The following is a 24,286-nucleotide window of genomic DNA, read 5'->3' on the forward strand; positions in this document are numbered from 1 at the left end:
TGGATTTACAAACTACAGGCCACTAAATACGCTGGTTTAGATGAAGATATGGATTTACAAACTACAGGCCACTAAATACCCTGGTTTAAATGAAGATATGGATTTACAAACTACAGGCCACTAAATACGCTGGTTTAGATGAAGATATGGATTTACAAACTACAGGCCACTAAATACCCTGGTTTAAATGAAGATATGGATTTACAAACTACAGGCCACTAAATACCCTGGTTTAAATGAAGATATGGATTTACAAACTACAGGCCACTAAATACCCTGGTTTAAATGAAGATATGGATTTACAAACTACAGGCCACTAAATACGCTGGTTTAGATGAAGATATGGATTTACAAACTACAGGCCACTAAATACCCTGGTTTAAATGAAGATATGGATTTCTCACCCTTCCTGTAGGGTCGTGATGGGTCCATTTGCTGTCTTCTAGTGGACATTTTGCTCAATTGCCCTCAGCTATGTTTAGACTGTTGTTGTTCATGTTTTGCTGTGTTTTAGTGTACTATGGAATATATTGCTTACTTATTCTTGACACTTCTCCCAGTCATATTTAAGGTTAGAACTACCTTTCTAAGTGTTCTGATACTTCTAGCTTGGAGTTGTATTTTTATGATAACATAGCTACAGTATTTCACCTTTTAATGTGCATAGTATTGCCTACTAGGTGTGTCCAATCAATTGTGTAACCACTCCCTCTTCCAATTAGGGCTAATTGAAAAGCTGTTAAAAAGAGGACATTGTATTCCTTTTTTTTGTACTCCCTGACGAAGGCCATTCAGCCGAAAACACGTCGGTTTTTTGAAAGCTTTGTTTCTATTGAGCATGCCATACTAATAAAGGCATGTTACTTAATTATATGAAGAGTGCCTTGGTCCTCCTTTCTTTTTAATGACCAATTTACCCATTTTACCAAAGAGCACCTTCTATCTACCAAAATGTACTATTGTGTACCTTAGTAGCGCTTTGATTTGATTTAGCTACTCTCTTTTTATGTTTCTAAAGCAGCTACTTCAAATATTAGCTCAACATACAAAGCTCTGATTTATGAAATTCACAAAAAAAATTGGAAACAAATCAAATCCTATCTTTTTGGAATGTTTGTTCATTGTTACTCATCCAGTCAGCTGAAGTAGGTAATTTATCAGAATGTTCCACATTTCCATATTTAGTTTTATTGATATCTTTTGAAGGTGAATTGTGCATTGCAAATGCATGTCTCTGTCAACGTGTATGTACAGGTAACTGCCAAAATAATGGAAACACAAGTAAATGAGGTACTCTGAAAGCTGGTGCTTCCATACCGGTTCCTAAATTAATTACGCAATTAATATCCCATCATGCTTTGGGTCATGTATAAAAATGCTGGGCAGGCAATTACTTTGGGCATTATTTTGGCTACCATAGCAATGCCCCCATAGGATGACAATGCCCCCATCCACAGGGCACGAGTGGTCACTGAATGGTTTGATGAGCATAAAAACAACGTAAACCATCTGCCATGGCCGTCTCGGTCACCAGATCTCAACCCGGCGCCTGAGACAGGCGTTTTCCACCACCATCAACAAAACACAGAATTATGGAATTTCTCGTGGAAGTATGGTGTTGCAATCCCTCCAACAGAGTCTCAGACACTTGTAGAATCTATACCAAGGTGCAGTTACCTGTATAATTTTGTATTAATAATTTTTTGCCTTTCGCAATTTTGAAGCAGAACTTGTGATATTCTCTCCTCAGAGGAAATACCCAATGCACTATAAGATTGCTCTGATCATCAACTACCTAGGCCACTGTATTTCTGTGGGAGCTCTTGTCGTGGCCTTCGTTCTCTTCTTATGCTTAAGGCAAGTACAGAAATGGTACCCTTCTAAGTGAATTTGCGGTACATGTGACCTCTTACAAAACAACGAGCAACATTTATTTGAACTGCAGGATTGCCCTCCATTAACACATTCAATGTAAAATGAAGAGGTGAAAACGCAAGTATGTTGAAAACACAAGTATGTTGAGTACATCTCAAAATCTTCACTAATCATATATTTAATCCAGATTATTGATTTTTGTTGTTGTTGTTGTTGTGTGTCTTTGTATGTAAACTGTGTTTTGATGCTTGTTAATCTAAAAAAGGTCTAATATATATCATCGATCAAGTAAATTGTACTCAAGAATAACAGGAGGAATATGTTTTTGATTAGAATATTGTAACTTCAAGCATTGTTGTTGTTTTTTCAAATTTCTAATGTTCTGTATATTTCTAGGAGCATAAGATGCCTTCGAAACATAATCCACTGGAACTTGATAACAACCTTCATTTTGAGGAATGTTATGTGGTTCCTACTTCAGTTGATTGACCACAATGTACATGAGAGTAATGAGGTAACATTTGTTACATATTAATTGTGTATTTTTATTTTTTTACAATTCACATGAATGTTAAGCTTTTCATTGCACTAACACCTAACTCGTTTTGTTTTTATGTCTTTCTACAGCCTTGGTGTCGCCTTATAACAACGATATATAACTATTTTGTGGTGACCAATTTTTTCTGGATGTTTGTTGAAGGATGCTACCTTCACACAGCCATTGTGATGACTTATTCTACAGACAAGCTAAAAAAATGGGTCTTCTTGTTCATTGGCTGGTGTAAGTACTGTACATGTCAAACTATGACATGTGACTGATAGGAACACAAGCTAGGAACACAAGAATTTCACTACACTCGCAATAACATCTGCTAAATATGTGTATGTGACCAATAAATATTGATTGGATTTAATATCAATCATAAAACTCTTGATAGCAGCCATACACACAGCAGCATTAACACTGTCTAAATATGAAACATGAAATGGTAATCGTTATTTTCCCTATTTTGTCAATCTGTCAATCATATTGGCACCTCAATGAGCCATTATGACAGTCTGGTAAAAAAAATGATTTTGTTATGTTAGTCTTGTTCTAAAATTGATTAAATAAAAAATTCCTCATCAATCTACACACAATACCCCATAATAACAGAGCGAAAACAGGTTTTTATAAATGTTTGCAAATTTCTTAAAACTACAAAACAGAAATACCTTATTTACATAAGTATTCAGACCCTTTGCTATGAGACTCGAAATTGAGCTCAGGTGCATCCGGTTTCCATTCATCATCCTTGAGCTGTTTCTACAACTTGATTGAAGTCCACCTGTGGTAAATTCAATTGATTGGACATGATTTGGAAAGGCACACACCTGTCTATATATAAGGTCTCACAGTTGAAAGTGCATGTCAGAGCAAAAACCAAGCCATGTGGTCGAAGGAATTGTCCGTAGAGCTCCGAGACAGGATTGTGTCGAAGCACAGATCTGGGGAAGGGTATCAAAACATTTCTGCAGAATTGAAGGTCCCCAAGAACACAGTGGCCTCCATCATTCTTAAATGGAAGAAGTTTTAAACTATCAATACTCTTCCTATAACTGGTCGCCCGGCCAAACTGAGCAATCGGTAGAGAACGGCCTTGGTCAGGGAGGTGACCAAGAACCTGATGGTCACTCTGACAGAGCTCCAGAGTTCCTCTGTGTAGATGGGAGAACCTTCCAGAAGGACAACAATCTGACCTTTATGGTACAGTTGCCAGACGGAACACACTCCTCAGTAAATGGCACATGACAGCCCGCTTGGAGCTTGCCAAAAGGCACCTAAAGGACTCTCAGACCATGAGAAACAAGATTCTTTGGACTGATGAAACCAAGATATAACTATTTGGCCTGAATGCCAAGGTCACATCTGGATGAAACCTGGCACTATCCCTATGGTGAAGCTGTCACGCCTTCTCCCACTCCTTCTCTCTGGCACTTGAGTGCGCCAGGCTGCCCTTCATTTCGCACACCTGTCACCATCATTATGTGCGGCAGCGCTCATTGGACTCACCTGGACTCCTTCCCTTTGTTGATTGCCTCGTCTATAACTGTCTCCTCCTCCGTTTGTTCCCTGTGTCTGCATTAATATCGTTATGTGTTCATGTCCAGACGCTGTCCTGTCCTGTTCCATGTTGGTTGCCGTTAAATGTTCACTCCCTGTACCTGCTTCTCGTCTCTACCAGCGTCAAGTCTTACAGAAGCATGGTACCACAAAGCGCAAACCAGATGGGATGGCATATCGCTGCATATTTTTGTAAACCTGCCCCTTAACCCCTGAGTTATTAACTGAAAGTTGTTGATCTATGGAGTGATCTACACTAGTTTGTGTAGTGTTCTTATTAATTCACTCCACATCACAAAGCGTGAATGCTACAGTGCATGCTTGAGTAGACAAACTTAGACAATGTAGCTAAATATTAGCAAAACAACCCTTCATTCCCCACAAAGCATTTTGTGAGATTAACAGAAGTGTCTAATTTTAAGAAAAGAGAAAATGCTATTGGAGTGCGGGGAAGTCCGAGGTGGTTGTACATCAGTTCAGGCCTGCAATTGAGCGAGAGCTTAATGGGACAGGCAGCAGATGCCCCCAGTCATCACCACATAATTATCCACACTCACCTAGAGTGATGTTAGTGAAAGCACATTGCATGTTAGAAACTCCCACAATGGAGAGGCTCCTGAAACTGCACTGGAGCACGCTTCAGCTCAGCTCAGCTCAGCTCACTGCTGAGCCATTTTGACGTTTTCTTTATATAACATGCAATGTAGGACTATGTATGCAATGGCATAAAACATATATCTGGATGGATCTGTATATAGGTCACATTTATGTGAGTCCTTTGAACATATTGTACGCTAGGGTGTAGGATATAGTACAGTATAGTAACACATCCAGTATAGTTATTGGGGTACAGGATATAGTACAGTATAGTAACACACCCAGTATAGTTATTGGGGTATAGGATATAGTACAGTATAGTAACACACCCAGTATAGTTACTAGAGTATATGGTACAGTATAGTAGCACACCCAGTATAGTTATTAGAGTATAGGGTACAGTATAGTAACACACCCAGTATAGTTATTAGAGTATAGGGTACAGTATAGTAACACACCCAGTATAGTTATTAGGGTATAGGATATAGTACCATATAGTAACACACCCAGTATAGTTATTAGAGTATAGGGTACAGTATAGTAACACACCCAGTATAGTTATTAGAGTATAGGGTACAGTATAGTAACACACCCAGTATAGTTATTAGAGTATAGGGTACAGTATAGTAACACACCCAGTATAGTTATTAGAGTATAGGGTACAGTATAGTAACACACCCAGTATAGTTATTAGAGTATAGGGTACAGTATAGTAACACACCCAGTATAGTTATTAGAGTATAGGGTACAGTATAGTAACACACCCAGTATAGTTATTAGGGTATAGGGTACAGTATAGTAACACACCCAGTATATTTATTAGAGTATAGTTTACAATATAGTAACACACCCAGTATAGTTATTAGAGTATAGGGTACAGTATAGTAACACACCCAGTATAGTTATTAGGGAATAGGGTACAGTATAGTAACACACCCAGTATAGTTATTAGGGTATAGGTTAAAGTACCGTATAGTAACACACCCAGTATAGTTATTAGAGTATAGGGTACAGTATAGTAGCACACCCAGTATAGTTATTAGAGTATAGGGTACAGTATAGTAACACACCCAGTATAGTTATTAGAGTATAGGGTACAGTATAGTAACACACCCAGTATAGTTATTAGGGTATAGGGTACAGTATAGTAACACACCCAGTATAGTTATTAGGGTATAGGTTAAAGTACCGTATAGTAACACACCCAGTATAGTTATTAGAGTATAGGGTACAGTATAGTAGCACACCCAGTATAGTTATTAGAGTATAGGGTACAGTATAGTAACACACCCAGTATAGTTATTAGAGTATAGGGTACAGTATAGTAACACACCCAGTATAGTTATTAGAGTATAGGGTACAGTATAGTAACACACCCAGTATAGTTATTAGAGTATAGGGTACAGTATAGTAACACACCCAGTATAGTTATTAGGGTATAGGGTACAGTATAGTAACACACCCAGTATATTTATTAGAGTATAGTTTACAATATAGTAACACACCCAGTATAGTTATTAGAGTATAGGGTACAGTATAGTAACACACCCAGTATAGTTATTAGGGAATAGGGTACAGTATAGTAACACACCCAGTATAGGTATTAGGGTATAGGTTAAAGTACCGTATAGTAACACACCCAGTATAGTTATTAGAGTATAGGGTACAGTATAGTAGCACACCCAGTATAGTTATTAGAGTATAGGGTACAGTATAGTAACACACCCAGTATAGTTATTAGAGTATAGGGTACAGTATAGTAACACACCCAGTATAGTTATTAGGGTATAGGTTAAAGTACCGTATAGTAACACACCCAGTATAGTTATTAGAGTATAGGGTACAGTATAGTAGCACACCCAGTATAGTTATTAGAGTATAGGGTACAGTATAGTAACACACCCAGTATAGTTATTAGAGTATAGGGTACAGTATAGTAACACACCCAGTATAGTTATTAGAGTATAGGGTAAAGTATAGTAACACACCCAGTATAGTTATTAGAGTATAGGGTACAATATAGTAACACACCCAGTATAGTTATTAGAGTATAGGGTAAAGTATAGTAACACACCCAGTATAGTTATTAGGGAATAGGGTACAGTATAGTAACACACCCAGTATAGTTATTAGAGTATAGGGTACAGTATAGTAACACACCCAGTATAGTTATTAGAGTATAGGGTACAGTATAGTAACACACCCAGTATAGTTATTAGGGTATAGGTTAAAGTACCGTATAGTAACACACCCAGTATAGTTATTAGAGTATAGGGTACAGTATAGTAGCACACCCAGTATAGTTATTAGAGTATAGGGTACAGTATAGTAACACACCCAGTATAGTTATTAGAGTATAGGGTACAGTATAGTAACACACCCAGTATAGTTATTAGAGTATAGGGTACAGTATAGTAACACACCCAGTATAGTTATTAGAGTATAGGGTACAGTATAGTAACACACCCAGTATAGTTATTAGAGTATAGGGTACAGTATAGTAACACACCCAGTATAGTTATTAGAGTATAGGGTAAAGTATAGTAACACACCCAGTATAGTTATTAGGGTATAGGTTAAAGTACCGTATAGTAACACACCCAGTATAGTTATTAGAGTATAGGGTACAGTATAGTAGCACACCCAGTATAGTTATTAGAGTATAGGGTACAGTATAGTAACACACCCAGTATAGTTATTAGAGTATAGGGTACAGTATAGTAACACACCCAGTATAGTTATTAGAGTATAGGGTACAGTATAGTAACACACCCAGTATAGTTATTAGAGTATAGGGTACAGTATAGTAACACACCCAGTATAGTTATTAGAGTATAGGGTACAGTATAGTAACACACCCAGTATATTTATTAGAGTATAGTTTACAATATAGTAACACACCCAGTATAGTTATTAGAGTATAGGGTACAGTATAGTAACACACCCAGTATAGTTATTAGGGAATAGGGTACAGTATAGTAACACACCCAGTATAGTTATTAGAGTATAGGGTACAGTATAGTAACACACCCAGTATAGTTATTAGGGAATAGGGTACAGTATAGTAACACACCCAGTATAGTTATTAGAGTATAGGGTACAGTATAGTAACACACCCAGTATAGTTATTAGAGTATAGGGTACAGTATAGTAACACACCCAGTATAGTTATTAGAGTATAGGGTACAGTATAGTAACACACCCAGTATAGTTATTAGAGTATAGAGTACAGTATAGTAACACACCCAGTATAGTTATTAGAGTATAGGGTACAGTATAGTAACACACCCAGTATGTTATTAGGGTATAGGGTACAGTATAGTAACACACCCAGTATAGTTATTAGAGTATAGGGTACAATATAGTAACACACCCCGTATAGTTATTAGAGTATAGGGTACAGTACAGTAACACACCCAGTATAGTTATTAGGGTATAGGGTACAGTATAGTAACACACCCAGTATAGTTATTAGGGTATAGGATATAGTACCGTATAGTAACACACCCAGTATAGTTATTAGGGTATAGGATATAGTACCGTATAGTAACACACCCAGTATAGTTATTAGAAATCTCATCTTTGCCTCAAAATGGAATTAACCAAAGGTTGTTCACTCACACTTGTTAATTCAGGTGTGTAGTGGAGGGGATGTGGAATTGTTACAGTCCATTGGTTTCACAAGTGGGAGGTACATAGATTTCAGCAGTGGGATGTATTGGTGTCAGCAGTGGGATGTATTGGTGTCAGCAGTGGGATGTATTGCAGTGGAATGTATTGGTGTCAGCCGTGGGATGTATTGGTGTCAGCAGTGGGATGTATTGGTGTCAGCAGTGGGATGTATTGGTGTCAGCAGTGGGATGTATTGGTGTCCGCAGTGGGATGTATTGGTGTCAGCCGTGGGATGTATTGGTGTCAGCAGTGGGATGTATTGCAGTGGAATGTATTGGTGTCAGCCGTGGGATGACCGAAGGAGTTGGTTTTGTACCTTCAAGAAGACGTCTTTATTGTGTATAAGTAAATAACCTTGCACAGTCAGTTGGTGCTATCTACACAATATAGAACATCTTCCAAATATTGAGTTTACCCTCAGAATAACCTTAATTCGTTGGGGCATGGACTCTGCAAGTTGTCGAAAGTGTTCAACAGGGATGTTGGACCATGTTGATTCCAATAGTTTCCAGAGATGTGTCAAGTTGGCTGGATGTTGTTTGGGTGGTGGACCATTCTTGATGCACACAGGAAAAACTCAGCAGCGTTGTAGTTCTTGAAATAAACTGATGTGCCTGGCACCTACAACCATAAAGCACTTGAATATTTTGTCTTGCCGATTCACACTGAATGGCACACATACACAATCCATGTCTCAATTGTCTCAAGGCTTCAAAATCTTTAACCTGTCTCCTCCCCTTCATCTACACTGATTGAAGTATATTTAACAAGTGACATCAATAAGGGATCATATCCTTCACCTGGATTCACCTGGTCAGTCTATGTCGAGGAATGAGCAGGTGTTCTTAATGTTTTATACACTCAGTGTCTATCTGTTACAAATTAATATTGTAGCCTGATGTTTTGGTTTTAGGGATGTCCTTGAGTACACCCTTCGGTAATTTACTCAGTCCATCACAGTTTCCACTGATGATCAAAGTGGTTTTCAAGCGCAGGTCTCACCTTTTGAAGTGGAATCCTATTTACAACATTGAAGTTTGATCTCTCATTTCAGACATTACAGTGACTAGATGTGGTTCTTACTCTCGAGCATCATCATTTCTAATAAGTACGTCTGGCATGTGGGTAACCTTAACATAGACTATCTTCTCTTTTTGTTGATTATAACAACTATGCGTTGTCTAGGTCAGTTGGTGAAAAGATCAAATTGTCATGCGTTTCATGTAGTCTTTTCGCGTCATAGTATTTTTTTGGGTTCTCGAGAGGTTCATTTTGAAGTGAATTTGAAACGGATTACTGCCATCCTCTTAATAATCCAGTAAATCAAGTAAACAAAAAGCTAATTAAATATTTTCTCCTTCACAGAGAGGAATTGCTTTGGTGGATTTTGTTCTTTGTACTAACAAATATTAAAAAACGTTGTTTTGAGTAGTCAGGGTGGTTAGTTTAAGTTAAATACTAATTGGGTCATGGAGTTTACCTGTTGGTCTTCTAGGAGATAATGAACACATAATAACGCTTTTAAGTAGATCCACTCCAGCCAGTTATAAAAGTTATCAATGTCATCAGTGCCCAGCTTCTTCAGATCCTTTAATGATCACTTATTAAGAAATGTAGGAAGTAGAACAGATTTCACTTTATCTGTCCAACACTGGGGACCAGCAAGATAAGAAGTCCTTAAGCCAGATCAAAGTAGAACTGGAAGGATCCAACTGGCCTCAATGGATCCCTTTATTTCATCTCTGTAATAGCTTCTAAATGCAGCAGTCTGATTCTAATTAGCCTAGTTTACACTGCACAGCTCAGGGCTAACAGCCTCTTTATCCCTGGGCTAAGATACATTGCTCTGGAGCAGGGTTAGCACCGACTTTCACAATATTGGCAAATATGTCAATTCATTTTTCTATTTCTTTCAGGCATTCCATGTCCTATTATTGTTGCTTGGGCCATTGGGAAGCTTTATAATGAAAATGAACAGTAAGTGCACAATTTCAATTTAAACAACAATGAAATCTCAAGCATTCAAGAATTGTTTGTGTTGTAGGTATTTTGTTGTATCTGACTAACCATTTTAAAAGCTGACAGTCCATCAAAGGTGAAGGTTAATGACCTTTGATAGAGTGCAAATAAACCTATACCGTTGTAGAATCTTAATTTGAGCCAGTTTGCTACAGCAGAAAAATGACCCTTTAGCAACAAGACATGTTGATTATTATTATTATGTCCATAATTAATGGACATTTCAATACAGATTGATACAATTTTCATAAGGGAAAATCAAGTCTGACATTTCAAAGTGGAAATGAAAACTACACTTTTTAAAACTACATGTTTAAAATGTCCTGCATTGCAGAAAAGCTGCAACAGGGTGATCAAATTAAGATCCTACACCTGCACATGTATGCCATTTGTACATTTGTTAATCACAGATAAACCTTGAAATATGTCTCATACCCTTTGTAGTACAGTGTAGGACTTGAATCCTTTTAGTATTGTGGCGCCACTACCTGTACGAATTCAAGGTGAATCAGCAATTGAATGTGTTGTAGGTGTCAAAGGGGCAGGCACTGTAACATTTACAAGAGGATCATTTATGTCATCTAAAGAGGTTATGAAAAGGCCATTGATAGTTCAGTTTATTTGAAAATGCAATTGCTGTCCTTTTGAATAGAATAAAGTCCGACTTCAGTTCAGTAGTTGAAGGTCATGTTGTATATGTTTTGACCGTGATGTTTATGCCACTATTATCAAGGCACTCCTTGGCTACCCAAAAGAGTACATTTCATCTCCAATTTAATTTCAATTATAGCAATTTCTAACTTGGAAACTCTGGAAAGTCTTGATAATGCACCAACATTGTTTAGCTAATAATGGAATACAGATGCATACAAATGATGTTGTTTAATATGCAAACACTTCAAAAAGCCATTATTTTAATGTGTGTCAACAGATGCTGGTTTGGGAAAGAACCTGGAAAGTATATTGACTACATTTATCAAGGGCCGGTCATCCTTGTGCTTTTGGTAGGTAACAAGACCATTGTCTCTCACTGTTTTATTTCTTAGCTGCCCTAATGCAACCGCAACAAATTTCACTTCCTTTAGTTATTTGTTCATTACTAAAACATCATGTTCTACATAATGAACTCTTAATGAAAGTTTTCCATCTCTGTTCTCTGCTAGATAAACTTCGTTTTCCTCTTCAACATAGTAAGAATCCTTATGACCAAGTTGAGAGCTTCTACCACATCAGAAACTATACAGTACAGGTGAGTCACTACTCCTGTGGGGTTGTTATTTGAAATATCGCATGCCATATTAAGATTACTTGACCTCCATTTAATATTCACTCGGGGTGGGGGGGGGGGGGGGGGGGGCTCCCGAGTGGCGCAGCGGTTTAAGTCACTGCTTCTCAGTTTGATTCCAGGCTTTGAGTCCCATAGGGCGGCGCACAAGTTTGATTCCAGTTTGAGTCCCATAGGGCGGCGCAATTGGCCCAGAATTTGTTCTTAACTGACTTGCCTAGTTAAATAAACGTTAAATAACGTCTTTCCAAGAACGTTATCACCACAGAACACCCGTATCTGGTTTTCTAACATGTTGTTATTCCCTCTGATGCTGGTGCCTTGAAGACAGTCTGGGGAAAAAAAGAAGAAAAAAAACCCACCTGACCTAAACCAATGCCTCACACTATAGGATTCACTAAGAGTTACACTAATTCATAGATAATAAGGGAACGTCCGCTCACTGTTTGGTTGCTCCATACGCAAACGTTTTAATAATAAAGGTGACACAATAACATTTCAAACAACATGGTCTTCGTCCTCAGTCTGGTACATTGTATCGTGATGTGAGACTGCCAACCCACAGTTATTGCAGTCATTACAACCTCCCCTCAACATTCACAGTTGATGGAGCAATTAATGGGGCATTTGTTTAACAAATCCCTCCTACTCAACGAAGTGATAATAAGGTCAGCTGCTTTATACGGGGTGAATCACCTCAATCTGTACTCGACTTGCACGCATCATTGCATAACATTCCTTTGAAGATATGCCCCCCCCCCCCCCCCCCACACACACACACACACACACACACATACACACACACACACACCATTTTCCATGACGATCGTTTCTGTTTGAAATATAACCCCTCTTTTTCTTCACTAATGATCTGCTGATGTTGCGCAGTGAGAATAACCTTGCGTATCTTATTCCTGGAACAACTTTCCTCGTCCTCCATTCACATTGAAGCTTTTATTCATAGTGGATTATTTGAACACTCAAAAGGGGACATCTCAATTCCCAGCGAAGCCTGCAGACCTCTGTCCTGTAGAATAGGCCTCTGTCACTCCAATGCTGATATTGCTGACATTGGGTTCCCTACTCAAAGTCAAACAGTGGATTTATGTCATACAATAGGTGCTATTTGATGTGTAAACAGAGCCATCAGCTACTTCACTGCTAAGGTAGATGACCTAAAATCCCATCGTAATTCGAGGAAATGAGGAATGAAAGACTGTGTCCCAGAGAGATTTTCCATTTTCAACCTGATACTCAAATGGACCTCTTATATTGTCAGATTTTTGTTTTGGCCACAAAACCCTAAGCAATAAACCCCTTTCTATCATCAACCTGCTGGAGTCAAGCCCAGTTTTAAGAAATCTGCATTTTTATTTTATTTATCACATTTTCACTCTGAAACAAATACCTATTGCTAGCACTCCTTGAGTGGCAATCTGATTATGTGGACTCACTATAAAATATCTGACCAATAGGTGATATTTTCCAATATTGTACATCTCCCTCCTAGTTGATCTGATAGAAGGAGCCTAGTGAGGAAGTAGTCTTATAGGATGGGGTTCTAACTTTACTAGCTATGAATGTTTATCTAAGATATTCATTGTTTGGGGTCATTTATCAACATCCTTTGTGAGCAAACAATCTCCAAAAATACAATTTAGGTCTTGGAGTGCTATTTTATAGTGTCATATACTACTGGTCCAAAGTCTTAGAACATTTTTCTTTATTTTTACTATTTTCTACATTGTAGAATAATAGTGAAGACATCAAAACTATGAAAACACACATATGGAATCTTGTAGTAACCAAAAAAAAGTGTTAAACAAATACATTTTTATATTTGAGATTCTTCAAATAGCCACCCTTTGCGTTGATGACAGCTTTGCACACTCTTGGCATTCTCTCAACCAGCTTCACCTGGAATGCTTTTCCAACAGTCTTGAAGGAGTTCCCACATATGCTGAGCACTTGTTGCCTGCTTTTCCTTCACTCTGCTTTCCGACTCATTCTAAACCTCCTCAGTTTGGTTGAGGTCGAGGATTTTGGAGGCCAGGTCATCTGATGCAGCACTCCATCACTCTCCTTCTTGGTAAAATACTCCTTACACAGCCTGGAGGTGTGTTGGGTCATTGACCTGTTGAAAAACAAATGATAGTACCATTAAGCCCAAACCAGTGGCAAAATGCTGTGGTAGCCATGCTGTTTAACCTTTCTGATCTCCCCATCCCGGATCCGGGTTCGTGAATACAGACTCAAGCTCATTACCATAACGCAACGTTAACTATTCATGAAAATCGCAAATGAAATGAAATAAATATGCTAGCTCTCAAGCTTAGCCTTTTGTTAACAACACTGTCATCTCAGATTTTCAAAATATGCTTCTCAACCATTGCAAAACAAGCATTTGTGTAACAGTATTGATGGCTAACGTAGCATTTAGCATTAGCATTCAGCTGGCAACATTTACACAAAAAAACAGAAAAGCATTCAAAAAAATCATTTACCTTTGAAGAACTTCAGATGTTTTCAATGAGGAGACTCTCAGATAGCAAATGTTCAGTTTTTCCTGAAAGATTATTTGTTTAGGACAAATCGCTCCGTTTTCTGCGTCACGTTTAGCTATGAAAAAACCCCTGTATCCAGGATTGTGTAAATCTATCAGCAAGCTCATTAGCATAACACAACGTTAACTATTTATGAAAATCGCAAATGAAATGAAATAAATATGCCATCTCTCAAGCTTAGCCTTTTGTAAACAACACTGTCATCTCAGATTTTCAAAATATGCTTCTCAACCATAGGAAAACAATAATTTGTGTAAAAGTAGCTAGCTAGAGTTAGCATTTCGCGTTAGCATTTAGCGTTAGCATTAGCGTTAGCATCCAGCACGCAACATTAACAAAAACATAAAAGCCTTCAAATAAAATCATTTACCTTTGAAGAACTTCTGATGTTTTCAATGAGGATACTCTCAGTTAGATAGCAGATGCTCAGTTTTTCCAAAAAGATTCCTTGTGTATTAGAAATAGCTCCGTTTTATACATCACATTTGGCTACCAAAAAAAATCCATAAATTCAGTCCTCAAAACGCAAACTTTTTTCCAAATTAACTCCATAATATCGACTGAAAACATGGCAAACGTTGTTTAGAATCAATCATCAAGTTGTTTTTCACATATCTCTTCATTGATACATCGTTCTTGGACACATGCTTTCTCCCCTGAATCAAATGGTAAAGTAGAAGCAGCTGGCAATTGCGCACCGAATTCGACGCAGGACACCAGGCGGACACTTGGAAAATGTAGTCTCTTATGGTCAATCTTCCAATGATATGCCTACAAATACGTCACAATGCTGCTAAGACCTTGGGCGAACGACAGAAAGTGTAGGCTCATTCGTTGCGCAATCACAGCCATATAAGGAGAGAATGGAAAACAGAGCTTCAGAAATTCTGCTAATTCCTGGGTGATGCATCATCTTGGTTTCGCCTGTAGAATGAGTTCTGGGGCACTTACAGACAAAATCTTTGCAGATTCTGAAACTTCAGAGTGTTTTCTTTCCAAAACTGTCAAGAATATGCATATTCGAGCATCTTTTCGTGACAAAATATCGCGCTTAAAACGGGAACGTTTTTTATCCAAAAATGAAATAGCGCCCCTAGAGCTCTAACTGGTTAACAATATTTTCGTTTTTGGCTAAAAAACTTACCCATTTGAAACTGCCTATTTCTCAGCCCCAGAAACTAGAATATGCATATAATTGTCAGATTAGGATAGAAAACACTCTAAAGTTTCCAAAACTGAAAAAATATTGTCTGTGAGTATAACAGAACTGATATTGCAGGCGAAAACCTGAAGAAAATCCAATCAGGAAGTGCCTCTTATTTTGAAACCTTTCTGTTCCTATGCATGCCTATCCTCCATTTAAAGGGATATCAACCATATTCCTTTTTCCATGGCTTCCCTAAGGTGTTAACAGTCTTTAGACATAGTTTCAGGCTTTTATTTTGAAAAATTAGCATGAAAGATCACATTGTGTAAGTGGATAGGTGGGGGCTCTTAGAGCGAGTTTTGCGCTACAGAGTAAAGCGGCCATTGTTTCTCCAGGTGTTATTGAAAAACCTACACACCCGGTTGATATTTTATTGAATATATATTTTAAAAACAACCTGAGGATTGATTATAAAAAACGTTTGACATGTTTCTGTGGACAATATGGATATTATTTGGAATTTTCATCTGCTTTGTGTTGACCGCTCTTTCCTGTGGATTTCTGAACATAACGCGAAAAACAAACGGAGGTATTTTGGGCATAAAAATAATCTTTATAGAACAAAAGGAACATTTGTTGTGTACCTGGGAGTCTCGTGAGTGAAAACATCCAAAGATCATCAAAGGTAAACTATTAATTTGATTGCTTTTCTGATTTTCAGGACCTAGCTACTTAATGCTTTAGTGTACATAATGTTTTGTTCTGCTATCGATAAACTAACACAAATGCTTGGATTGCTTTCGCTGTAAAGCATAATTTAAAAATCTGAGACGACAGGTGGATTAACAAAAGGCTAAGCTGTGTTTTGCAATATTGCACTTGTGATTTCATGAAGATTAATATTTTTGAGTAATATTATTTGACTGTGGCGCTATGCTATTCAGCGGTTGCTGGCGAGAATGATTCCGCTAATGGGATGGGTAGTGTCAAGAAGTTAAGTGTGCCTTGAATTCTAAGTAAATCACAGACAGTGTCACCAGCAAAGCACCCCCACACCATAACACCTCCTCTTCCATGCTTCACGGTGGGAAATACACATGCAGAGATCATCCGTTCACCCACGTCTCACAAAGACACGGCGGTTGGAACCAAAAATCTCCAAACAGGGCAAGACCCAGATGCAGACATGGGAGGCAGATGGTTCGCGTCTCTGATATTTATTATAATCCAACGGGCAAGCAAGAGAATGGTCATGGACAGGCAAAAGATTATAAACAAGGTCAGAGTCCAGGAGGTACAGAGTGGCAGGCAGGCACGAGGTCAGGGCAGGCAGTATGGTCAGACCAGTGGGTTCAGAGTCAAGGCAGGCAAGGGTCAAAACCAGGAGGACTAGCAAAAGAGGGATAAGAAAAAGCAGGCGCACAGAAAAACACGCTGTTGACTTGACAAGACGAACTGGCAACAGACAAACACGGAACACTGGAATAAATATCCAGGGACTAATGGGAAAAAACGGGTGACACCTGGAGGTGGGTGGAGACAATCACAAAGACAGGTGAAACAGATTAGGGCGTGACAGACTCCAGACCAAAGAACACATTTCCACCGGACGAATGTCCATTGTTTCTTGGCCCTTCCTTTAGTAGTGGTTTCTTGGAGAAATTCACCCATGAAGGTCTCCTCTGAACAGTTGATGTTGATGTGTCTGTTACTTGAACTCTATGAAGCATTTATTTGGGCTGCAACTTCTGAGGCTGGTAACTCTAATGAACTTATCCTCTGCAGCAGAAGTAACTATGGGTCTTCCATTCCTGTGGCGATCCTCATCATAGTTTCATCATAGTGCTTGATGGTTTTTGCAACTTCACTTGAAGAAACTTCCAAAGATCTTGAAATGTTCTGTATTGACTGACCTTCATGTCTTAAAGTGATGATGGACTGTTGTTTCTCTTTGCTTATTTGAACTGTTCTTGCCATAATATGGACTTTGTATTTTACCAAATAGGGCTATCTTCTGTATACCCCCCTACCTTGTCACAACACAACTGATTGGCTCAAATGCATTAAGAAGGAAAGAAATTCCACAAATTAACTTTTAAGAAGGCACACCTGTTAATTTAAATGCATTCCAGGTGAGTACCTCATGAAGTTGGTTGAGAGAATGCCAAGAGTGTGTAAAGCTGTCATCAATGCAAAGGGTGGCTATCTGAAGAATCTCAAATATAAAATATATTTGTTTAACACTTTTTTTCGTTACTATGTGATTCCGTATGTGTTATTTCATAGTTTTGATGCATTCACTATTATTCTACAATGTAGAAAATAGTAAAAAAAAATAAGAAACACCCTTGAATGAGTAGGTGTTCCAAAACGTTTGACCGGTAGTGTACGTACATTGAAACATTTACACATCTTCCCTTTAGAAGCAAACACTTTCACCAATTTCCTTTGTAACTAAATTGGAGTACTGCTGTTTTTCTGTTATTTCCTTCACAGAAAAGCAGTAAAAGCGACATTAGTGCTACTGCCTCTGCTGGGTATCACCTACATGCTGTTTTTTGTGAATCCCGGAGAGGATGACATCTCGCAAATAGTTTTTATTTATTTCAATTCATTTCTACAATCATTTCAGGTAAGATCATGGAGTCTTTTTTTTCTTTACCAAGTTGCTCCTTCCCAAGAACACACAACTCTTGAACCTTTTAAATCTTTATAATTTTCTTTAGCTTTAATATGCTGTTCATTTGAGGTTTTATAGCCTGTGGAAGAAGGACCCTTTGTACTAATGTAAGACTTTGCAAACCTGTCCCTCGTTGCCTTACTATCAAGTCTTCTGAGCTGTCAGGAGAATGTATGTGGGTGTGAGTTTGTCCACATTGAGTATTCTCAGTGTAAATCTTTGCTCCACACTGCAAGGCTGAGTGGGTGGGGAGCAGGTACTGTATGTGTTAATGGTGCTCAGTGAAGGTGTGTAGAGAATAAGGGTCAGTTTTAGACTATTCTTAAAAGGCTTTTCCATCATGAATCAGTACTTCTATTATTGCTATGTTGAAATGTGAAATACAGACTGCCCTGAATGTGAAGTGCAGTGCATAATTGTTCTCATACGTTTGTGAATCATCGATTCAATTGCTTTTTTTCCCCATATCTATACAAGTTACTCATTGTGGCAGAAAATATGTTGTAAACACCAGTTTACTGACTGTACACTGTAACGTTACTGCATGATTGTAGCGGGTTTACTAACCGTTAGTTCCATATGCTATGTTGACTTTACATTAGCTAATACGTTGACAACTACTTTAGGCTGTGTGTAGCGGTTATGATATGGTTTGGCTTGGAAAGCTTTTTTAGCCTAATGTGTTGTGTGTTGAAGTCCACAAGCGAAGGGAAAAGGTGAGAGGAGAGAGCATAGATGCGAGAAGGAAAAGAATATGGCTGCTCTGAAAGTGAACTGTGTTTACGGGTGATCAGGGATGTATTCATTCTGCCGATTCTGTTGAAAATTTTCTTAAGCACAAGCAAAAGGATCAAAACGGGGATAAACATACCTGAATTTGTTCAATTGAAACTCTCATTTGCAACTGTTGGGCTAATGATTATACCCTACAGTATATCATCTGTCACCTCAAATTGTTCTCTCAACCTATGTGCACCTACTGTACATTGTAAACGTTCATTCATAGGCTAGGTTGGAGCAACCTCATGATGGGTATAAGGAAAATTAGAGTACTATTATTATGTAGTAGCCTAAACCTATCACTGTTACATTGAACTGGAGAAATGGATATGAATGACAGTCATCCAATGCTTTCATAGAAATAAGGCCATGCTCATGAAAAACAAAAAACGTCACTGACCGCCACTGGTAAACACCCACTTTGCAGTTAGTGGCATTTTTATTACTTGAATCACACTTTGACTCTGAAAAGAATGCCTATTGCTAGCCCACCTTGAGTGGCAATCTGATTATTTGGACTCACTATAAAATATCTGACCAATAAGTGATTATTGTCCAATATTGTACATCCCTATATGAGTGACTTCACCCGTATTTGAGTGAATTGATTATTGTACATCCTTATTTGACTGAATTAATAAAGATCTATGAAAACAGATTTTACATATGAAGTTACATTATGTACATTCTAACATTGTTCTGTCTTGTTTTCCAGGGGTTCTTTGTCTCAGTATTCTACTGCTTTCTTAATGGCGAGGTTAGTCAACAATGGTCTTTTCACTCGTGGGCTTCGCTGTGTGGCGGACCGTTATGAGAGGCAGTGGACAGAAAGTCCTTGAGACCCTACTTTTACCATCATTATCCTGCAGGCTATTTTCTTTTAACAAACGTTAATGAAGATGCGCTCTATTTTTCTAGACCTATTTCCTCCTTACTTTAGTGGTCCGTCATTGCTGAAATTCATTCACGTGCCATAAAATAGGGTTGTGAATAATGTGGCTACCTCCCTCTTCTGCTGTTCTCAACTGCATCTATGAAGCTTTCGTTGATATATACACATGAAATGAAAGACACTGATTGAAGTCTACTGTGGATACTTTAGAAGCTATTCACTGTATCTGAAATGTGTGGTTCTGTACCGTTTTGTAACAATTGTTTGTTGACCGAGTAGCGTAGCGGTCTAAGTGACTGCATCACAGTGCTAGATGCGTGGTACTGTCACAGAGGGCCGTGTTCGGGAGCCCCATAAGGCGGCGCACAATTGGCCTAGCGTCGTCCGCGTTAGGGGAGGGTTTGGCCTGGGTAGGCCGTCATTGTAAATAAGAATTTGTTCTTTAACTGACCTTACCTAGTTAAATAAAGGTTCAATAAAATATGTCAATTCAAGTTCAAGAGATTTCCTGTACCCTAGATATTGTGTGTCCTACCAGATAGACTGGCTGCCCACCACTAATACAGTATTTCATTGTCATCGTCCAGGTGCGCTCAGCAGCCAGGAAAAGATGGCATCGTTGGCAGGACAACCATGCCCTGAGAGTGCGCGTGGCACGTGCCATGTCCCTCCCCACCTCACCCACCAGGATCAGCTTCCATAGTATAAAACAGACCACAGCCGTTTGACCAAATCCAAAGGTCCCCTTTGGAAATGTCATTTTTTTTCTAGGGAAGAGACTTGTCTTGAAGCACCTCTCCATAAATGTTGTCTATTTCCTGTATTTCTTACCCCAGCTGCATAAGGACAGATACAGAGGGCTTTGAGGAAGAGACTATTAGGATTTCCGAATTACAGTACTGTAACACAACCTCCTTGGACGTGTGGCAGAGATGTAAATTCAGAACAGATGGGCAATGCCGCCTCTCCAAATTAACTTTGTGAAGTGATTGCAGAGTCAGAGTCTTACTGGCAATGCATTAATAGCTGTTTTCATACTGTATTACACCAGGTTGGATTTTAATAGGTCAGGAATGTCGACCTGTCAAGGACCAATCCTGACGAGGCAAAAAAAAAAGCCACGTTAATGTCAAAAGAGACCCTAATCACTCTCAGTACTCTACTATACTTGTAGCAGCATTTATTTCCATAACCTTTCATTGTTTCATGTCTATGAGAGGGCAGGGATGAGCAGGAATGTGCATAAACAGAGCAGACACGGGATGAAAATGCGTTCTGTGTCTGTTGCAGGCTGAGCTCGAGATGCAATGAGAGTGATCAAATGATACTGTTAATCACCAAGGTAATAAGGAACGTGCAGACTCCAAGTGATATCGTTTGGTTTGTCGTCAGCACCACTTTTTTTGCGTCGTCAAAATGTCACCCTAAGAGCTATTCTATTGTATAAATGTTTTCAGGCTCATTTATTTTAAGATTGTTCCCTGCCAATCATTCTCAAATGCCTTTGAGCAGTACAACATCAATGATCTGTTTTTCTCTCTTCTGTATAAAAAACCCTAAGGCAGCTCTTATTTGGATGAGTAATCATAAATCAAAGCTATCTTTCACTGGGTTTGAGTTCAGATTATATTCATTATCTTATTATGTAAATAATGGAGATGGGACTGTGATTCTGAGACTTTTACATAACACTTATTTAAACATTGAACAGACCCTGACTTCAGTCCACGCAATGACACAGCTGTCCCAAGTCAAGAGAAATAGGAGTAATTTAAAGGTACAGTACATTGTGGATACATGAAATCCTTTTCACATAGTTATTATCTCTCTTTCAAATCCCAATGTGCCATACTTAATCAGTGTCAGTACTAAACTGTTGGGTCGAGGAGCCAGAGAGAGATAGAGCCTGATTAGTGAGATCTTCATTTGGCTTCCTTAATGCTTTGCTCTGCTCAGGTCAACATGCCAAGGTCTGCCATGGTGACTGACCGACAGACTGACCTGCATGGGTGTTATCCTCATCTCCCTCCAGGCCCCCCCTGCAGTATAATACAATTTCCAGACACATAGGCATGCCTTTTTATTCAGGAAAATAGAACAGTAGAACCCATGCACCCAGGGAATTAAGTTCTTAAAATGTGGAATTGTAGAAATTATGCAATTAGATGGGTATTGAGTACAAGCTCACTGATCTGGGGTATTTGTTTAATGCATTGTATAAATCTATTTAGGTTTATAAGCAACCATGTACCTCACAGTTGAGTTACTTTGAGAGTATACAGCTCTCCCAAGTTGTGCAGCGGTCTAAGGCACTGCATCGCAGTGCTTGAAGCATCACCACAGACCTGGGTTTGGTCCCAGGCTGTGTCACAGCTGGCCGTGAGTCAGAGGAAACATCACCCAGCTGGCGACCAATGTCAGCTTGCAGGCACCCACTAACCCGGACGATACTGGGCCAATTGAGGCGGCACACAATTGCCTAGTGTTGTCCGGGATAGTGGAATGTTTGGCTGGCAGGGATTTCCTTGTCCCATCGTGCTCTAGCGACTCCATGTGGCAGGCCGGGTGCCTGCAAGCTGACATTGGTTGCCTGCAAGCTGACATTGGTTGCCAGCTGGATGATGTTTCCTCCGACTCATTGGTGCAGCTGGCTTCCAGGTTAAGCGAACAGTGTGTCGAGAAGCGGTCCGGCTTGACAGGGTCATGTTTCGGAGGATGCATGGCTCTCAACCTTCGCCTTTCCTGAGTCCGTAGGGGAGTTGCAGCGATTGGACAAGACTGTAACCACCAAGAAGGGGTAAAAGTACAAAAAACTATACTTTGGGAGTGTATAGTAAGCAAGATGCTCAAATTCAAATATATAACATCTGTTGAGAGTTGCTGTTTTTAAATATAACGTAGGTACGGCTCAGTGACAGTCAGAATTAATTATTGCTTTACACATTTTCCTGGCATTGAAATTGGACTAGACCCACATTTATGTTGTAGAATAGCCAATTATATTTTATCAAATTGCTTGTAATGAAAGATTTACTTCTGGAAGGTCAGTTATTTTTCTCCTCACCATTCGACAATTACTGTGAAAATAATGTGGTACCATAGAATAAATGATGAACCTGTCATGTCCATTAGAGTTTGCACCCCTTGATTGCTTTATGTATAATTTTCTGAAAGAGTTGGCTTTGTACCAGTTTCCTGTGTTACATTTTCATTAATGTGACTCACTCCATATGCGCAATTCCTCTCTTAAATACCACCAACTTTTCAAGCAAATAGTTTTCACGCAAACAGTCCCAAGATCTAAATAAATTGCCAATAAAATACTGTATGTGAAAAACTGTAAATATTTGAGCTCTTCTCTCGTCCTAAAACACTAAACCCTGTTGGTTGAACATCATTTTGTTATTTATGTTTGGGAGGTGCCTCCAAGTTGAATGTTTACATTGGAGCTGTTTTAATCATATCTAGCGGTTCTAGTTGAGAAGGTCTAAAAAATAAGATAAAATCTTCAAAGAGTGCGATAAAACATGTATAACAAAAGTGTTAAGCTGTACTGTACATAAACTATTTTAAAGTTTGTTGTATATTGTAATTAATACAGTATTTGTACAAATTTTATGAAGTAAATATGTTTTTTTTTCTCTTTTACTGTTAGTGACCGTAGTAATTCATTAAGAAAATTCTGAGCATTCAGGTTACATGAATACCTACAACCGTCCAAAGCAATCATAGAAAGGTATGAATATGTTATTTTACTTGTTTGTATCACCATCTCTCATTTTACAGTTGAAATTGTACTTTCCATGATGTGTTTAGTCTATTGAAGCCATCACAATTCTGGACATACAGCACTCCCATGAATGTTAGTAAAAGGTAAGCAGAGTTTTAAATTCACCAATGGAAATCCAACTAAAACTTGTGATTGAAACTTTATTTTTTATTTTTCATGATTAATTCATTCAAAATGTAATATTCACCAAAGATGTGAAACGTGTTTACTTGTTGTCAGTGCACTTTTTCCAACCTTTTTCATACTTCTATTCACTTATGTCGGTTTGAATGAATGCCGTATTAATGTACATAATGCATTTTGGCTTTTTGTTGAAATACCAATGTTGCCTTATAGAAAAACATTGTGTAAAGAGCAAAAACTATGTTTCTACATTCATTGTTGTACTGATATGTGTGATTGATATGCATTTATACAAGTACATGTGGTAAAATCTTCAGATTTGAAATAAATATTCTCTCTGGTTTGTAAAGCTGCTACTAACAATCTTGTCCAGCATTTCCAGACTTAGTCAGACTCATTCAATAATCAGTATTCACTGAGGAGACAATGAGAAGGATTGCATTTTGTGCATTGCATTCATTCTATTTCATTATACCAGTGCTCAATTTGGATTAGAATCTCTTTGACCCAATAAGGGCTTAATAACGACTTAACATCTCTAACCACAGACTGCCATTAAAACTATTGAATATAATAAATATTTGAATGATGAAGGATGCTGGCTACACTGACTCCATGGCATGCTAACCTTACATGCAGATGCTAGACTCATTGGAGTATCTGAAGATGGCCTAAGGAAGAGTGCCATGTTAAATAATAGACTGTATATGTGGATTGGGTTTCCTACTATTCTTACTGTAGTTGGATGGAATGAGGTG

The 24,286-nt window shown here is 38.5% G+C and overlaps 1 protein-coding gene across 1 annotated transcript in view; it reads left to right on the forward strand.

Annotated features, from left to right (window-relative positions):
- The window catches only part of LOC110508566 (corticotropin-releasing hormone receptor 2), an 86,831-nt gene extending 63,879 nt beyond the window's left edge, over positions 1-22,952 (forward strand). Inside the window, exons 4-12 of the mRNA XM_021589160.3 lie at positions 1,751-1,857; positions 2,272-2,389; positions 2,503-2,656; positions 10,165-10,225; positions 11,199-11,271; positions 11,431-11,516; positions 17,760-17,895; positions 19,439-19,480; positions 20,203-22,952. Coding sequence (XP_021444835.1) covers positions 1,751-1,857; positions 2,272-2,389; positions 2,503-2,656; positions 10,165-10,225; positions 11,199-11,271; positions 11,431-11,516; positions 17,760-17,895; positions 19,439-19,480; positions 20,203-20,343 — 918 coding nt within the window. The 3' untranslated portion in view covers positions 20,344-22,952. The remainder of the gene's footprint in view (positions 1-1,750; positions 1,858-2,271; positions 2,390-2,502; positions 2,657-10,164; positions 10,226-11,198; positions 11,272-11,430; positions 11,517-17,759; positions 17,896-19,438; positions 19,481-20,202) is intronic.
- The last annotated feature ends 1,334 nt before the right edge of the window (positions 22,953-24,286 follow it).

The sequence above is a fragment of the Oncorhynchus mykiss genome, chromosome 28 (genome assembly GCF_057628025.1).
Source record: "Oncorhynchus mykiss isolate SJ-2025 chromosome 28, ASM5762802v1, whole genome shotgun sequence".
Classification (NCBI taxonomy): Eukaryota; Metazoa; Chordata; class Actinopteri; order Salmoniformes; family Salmonidae; genus Oncorhynchus; species Oncorhynchus mykiss.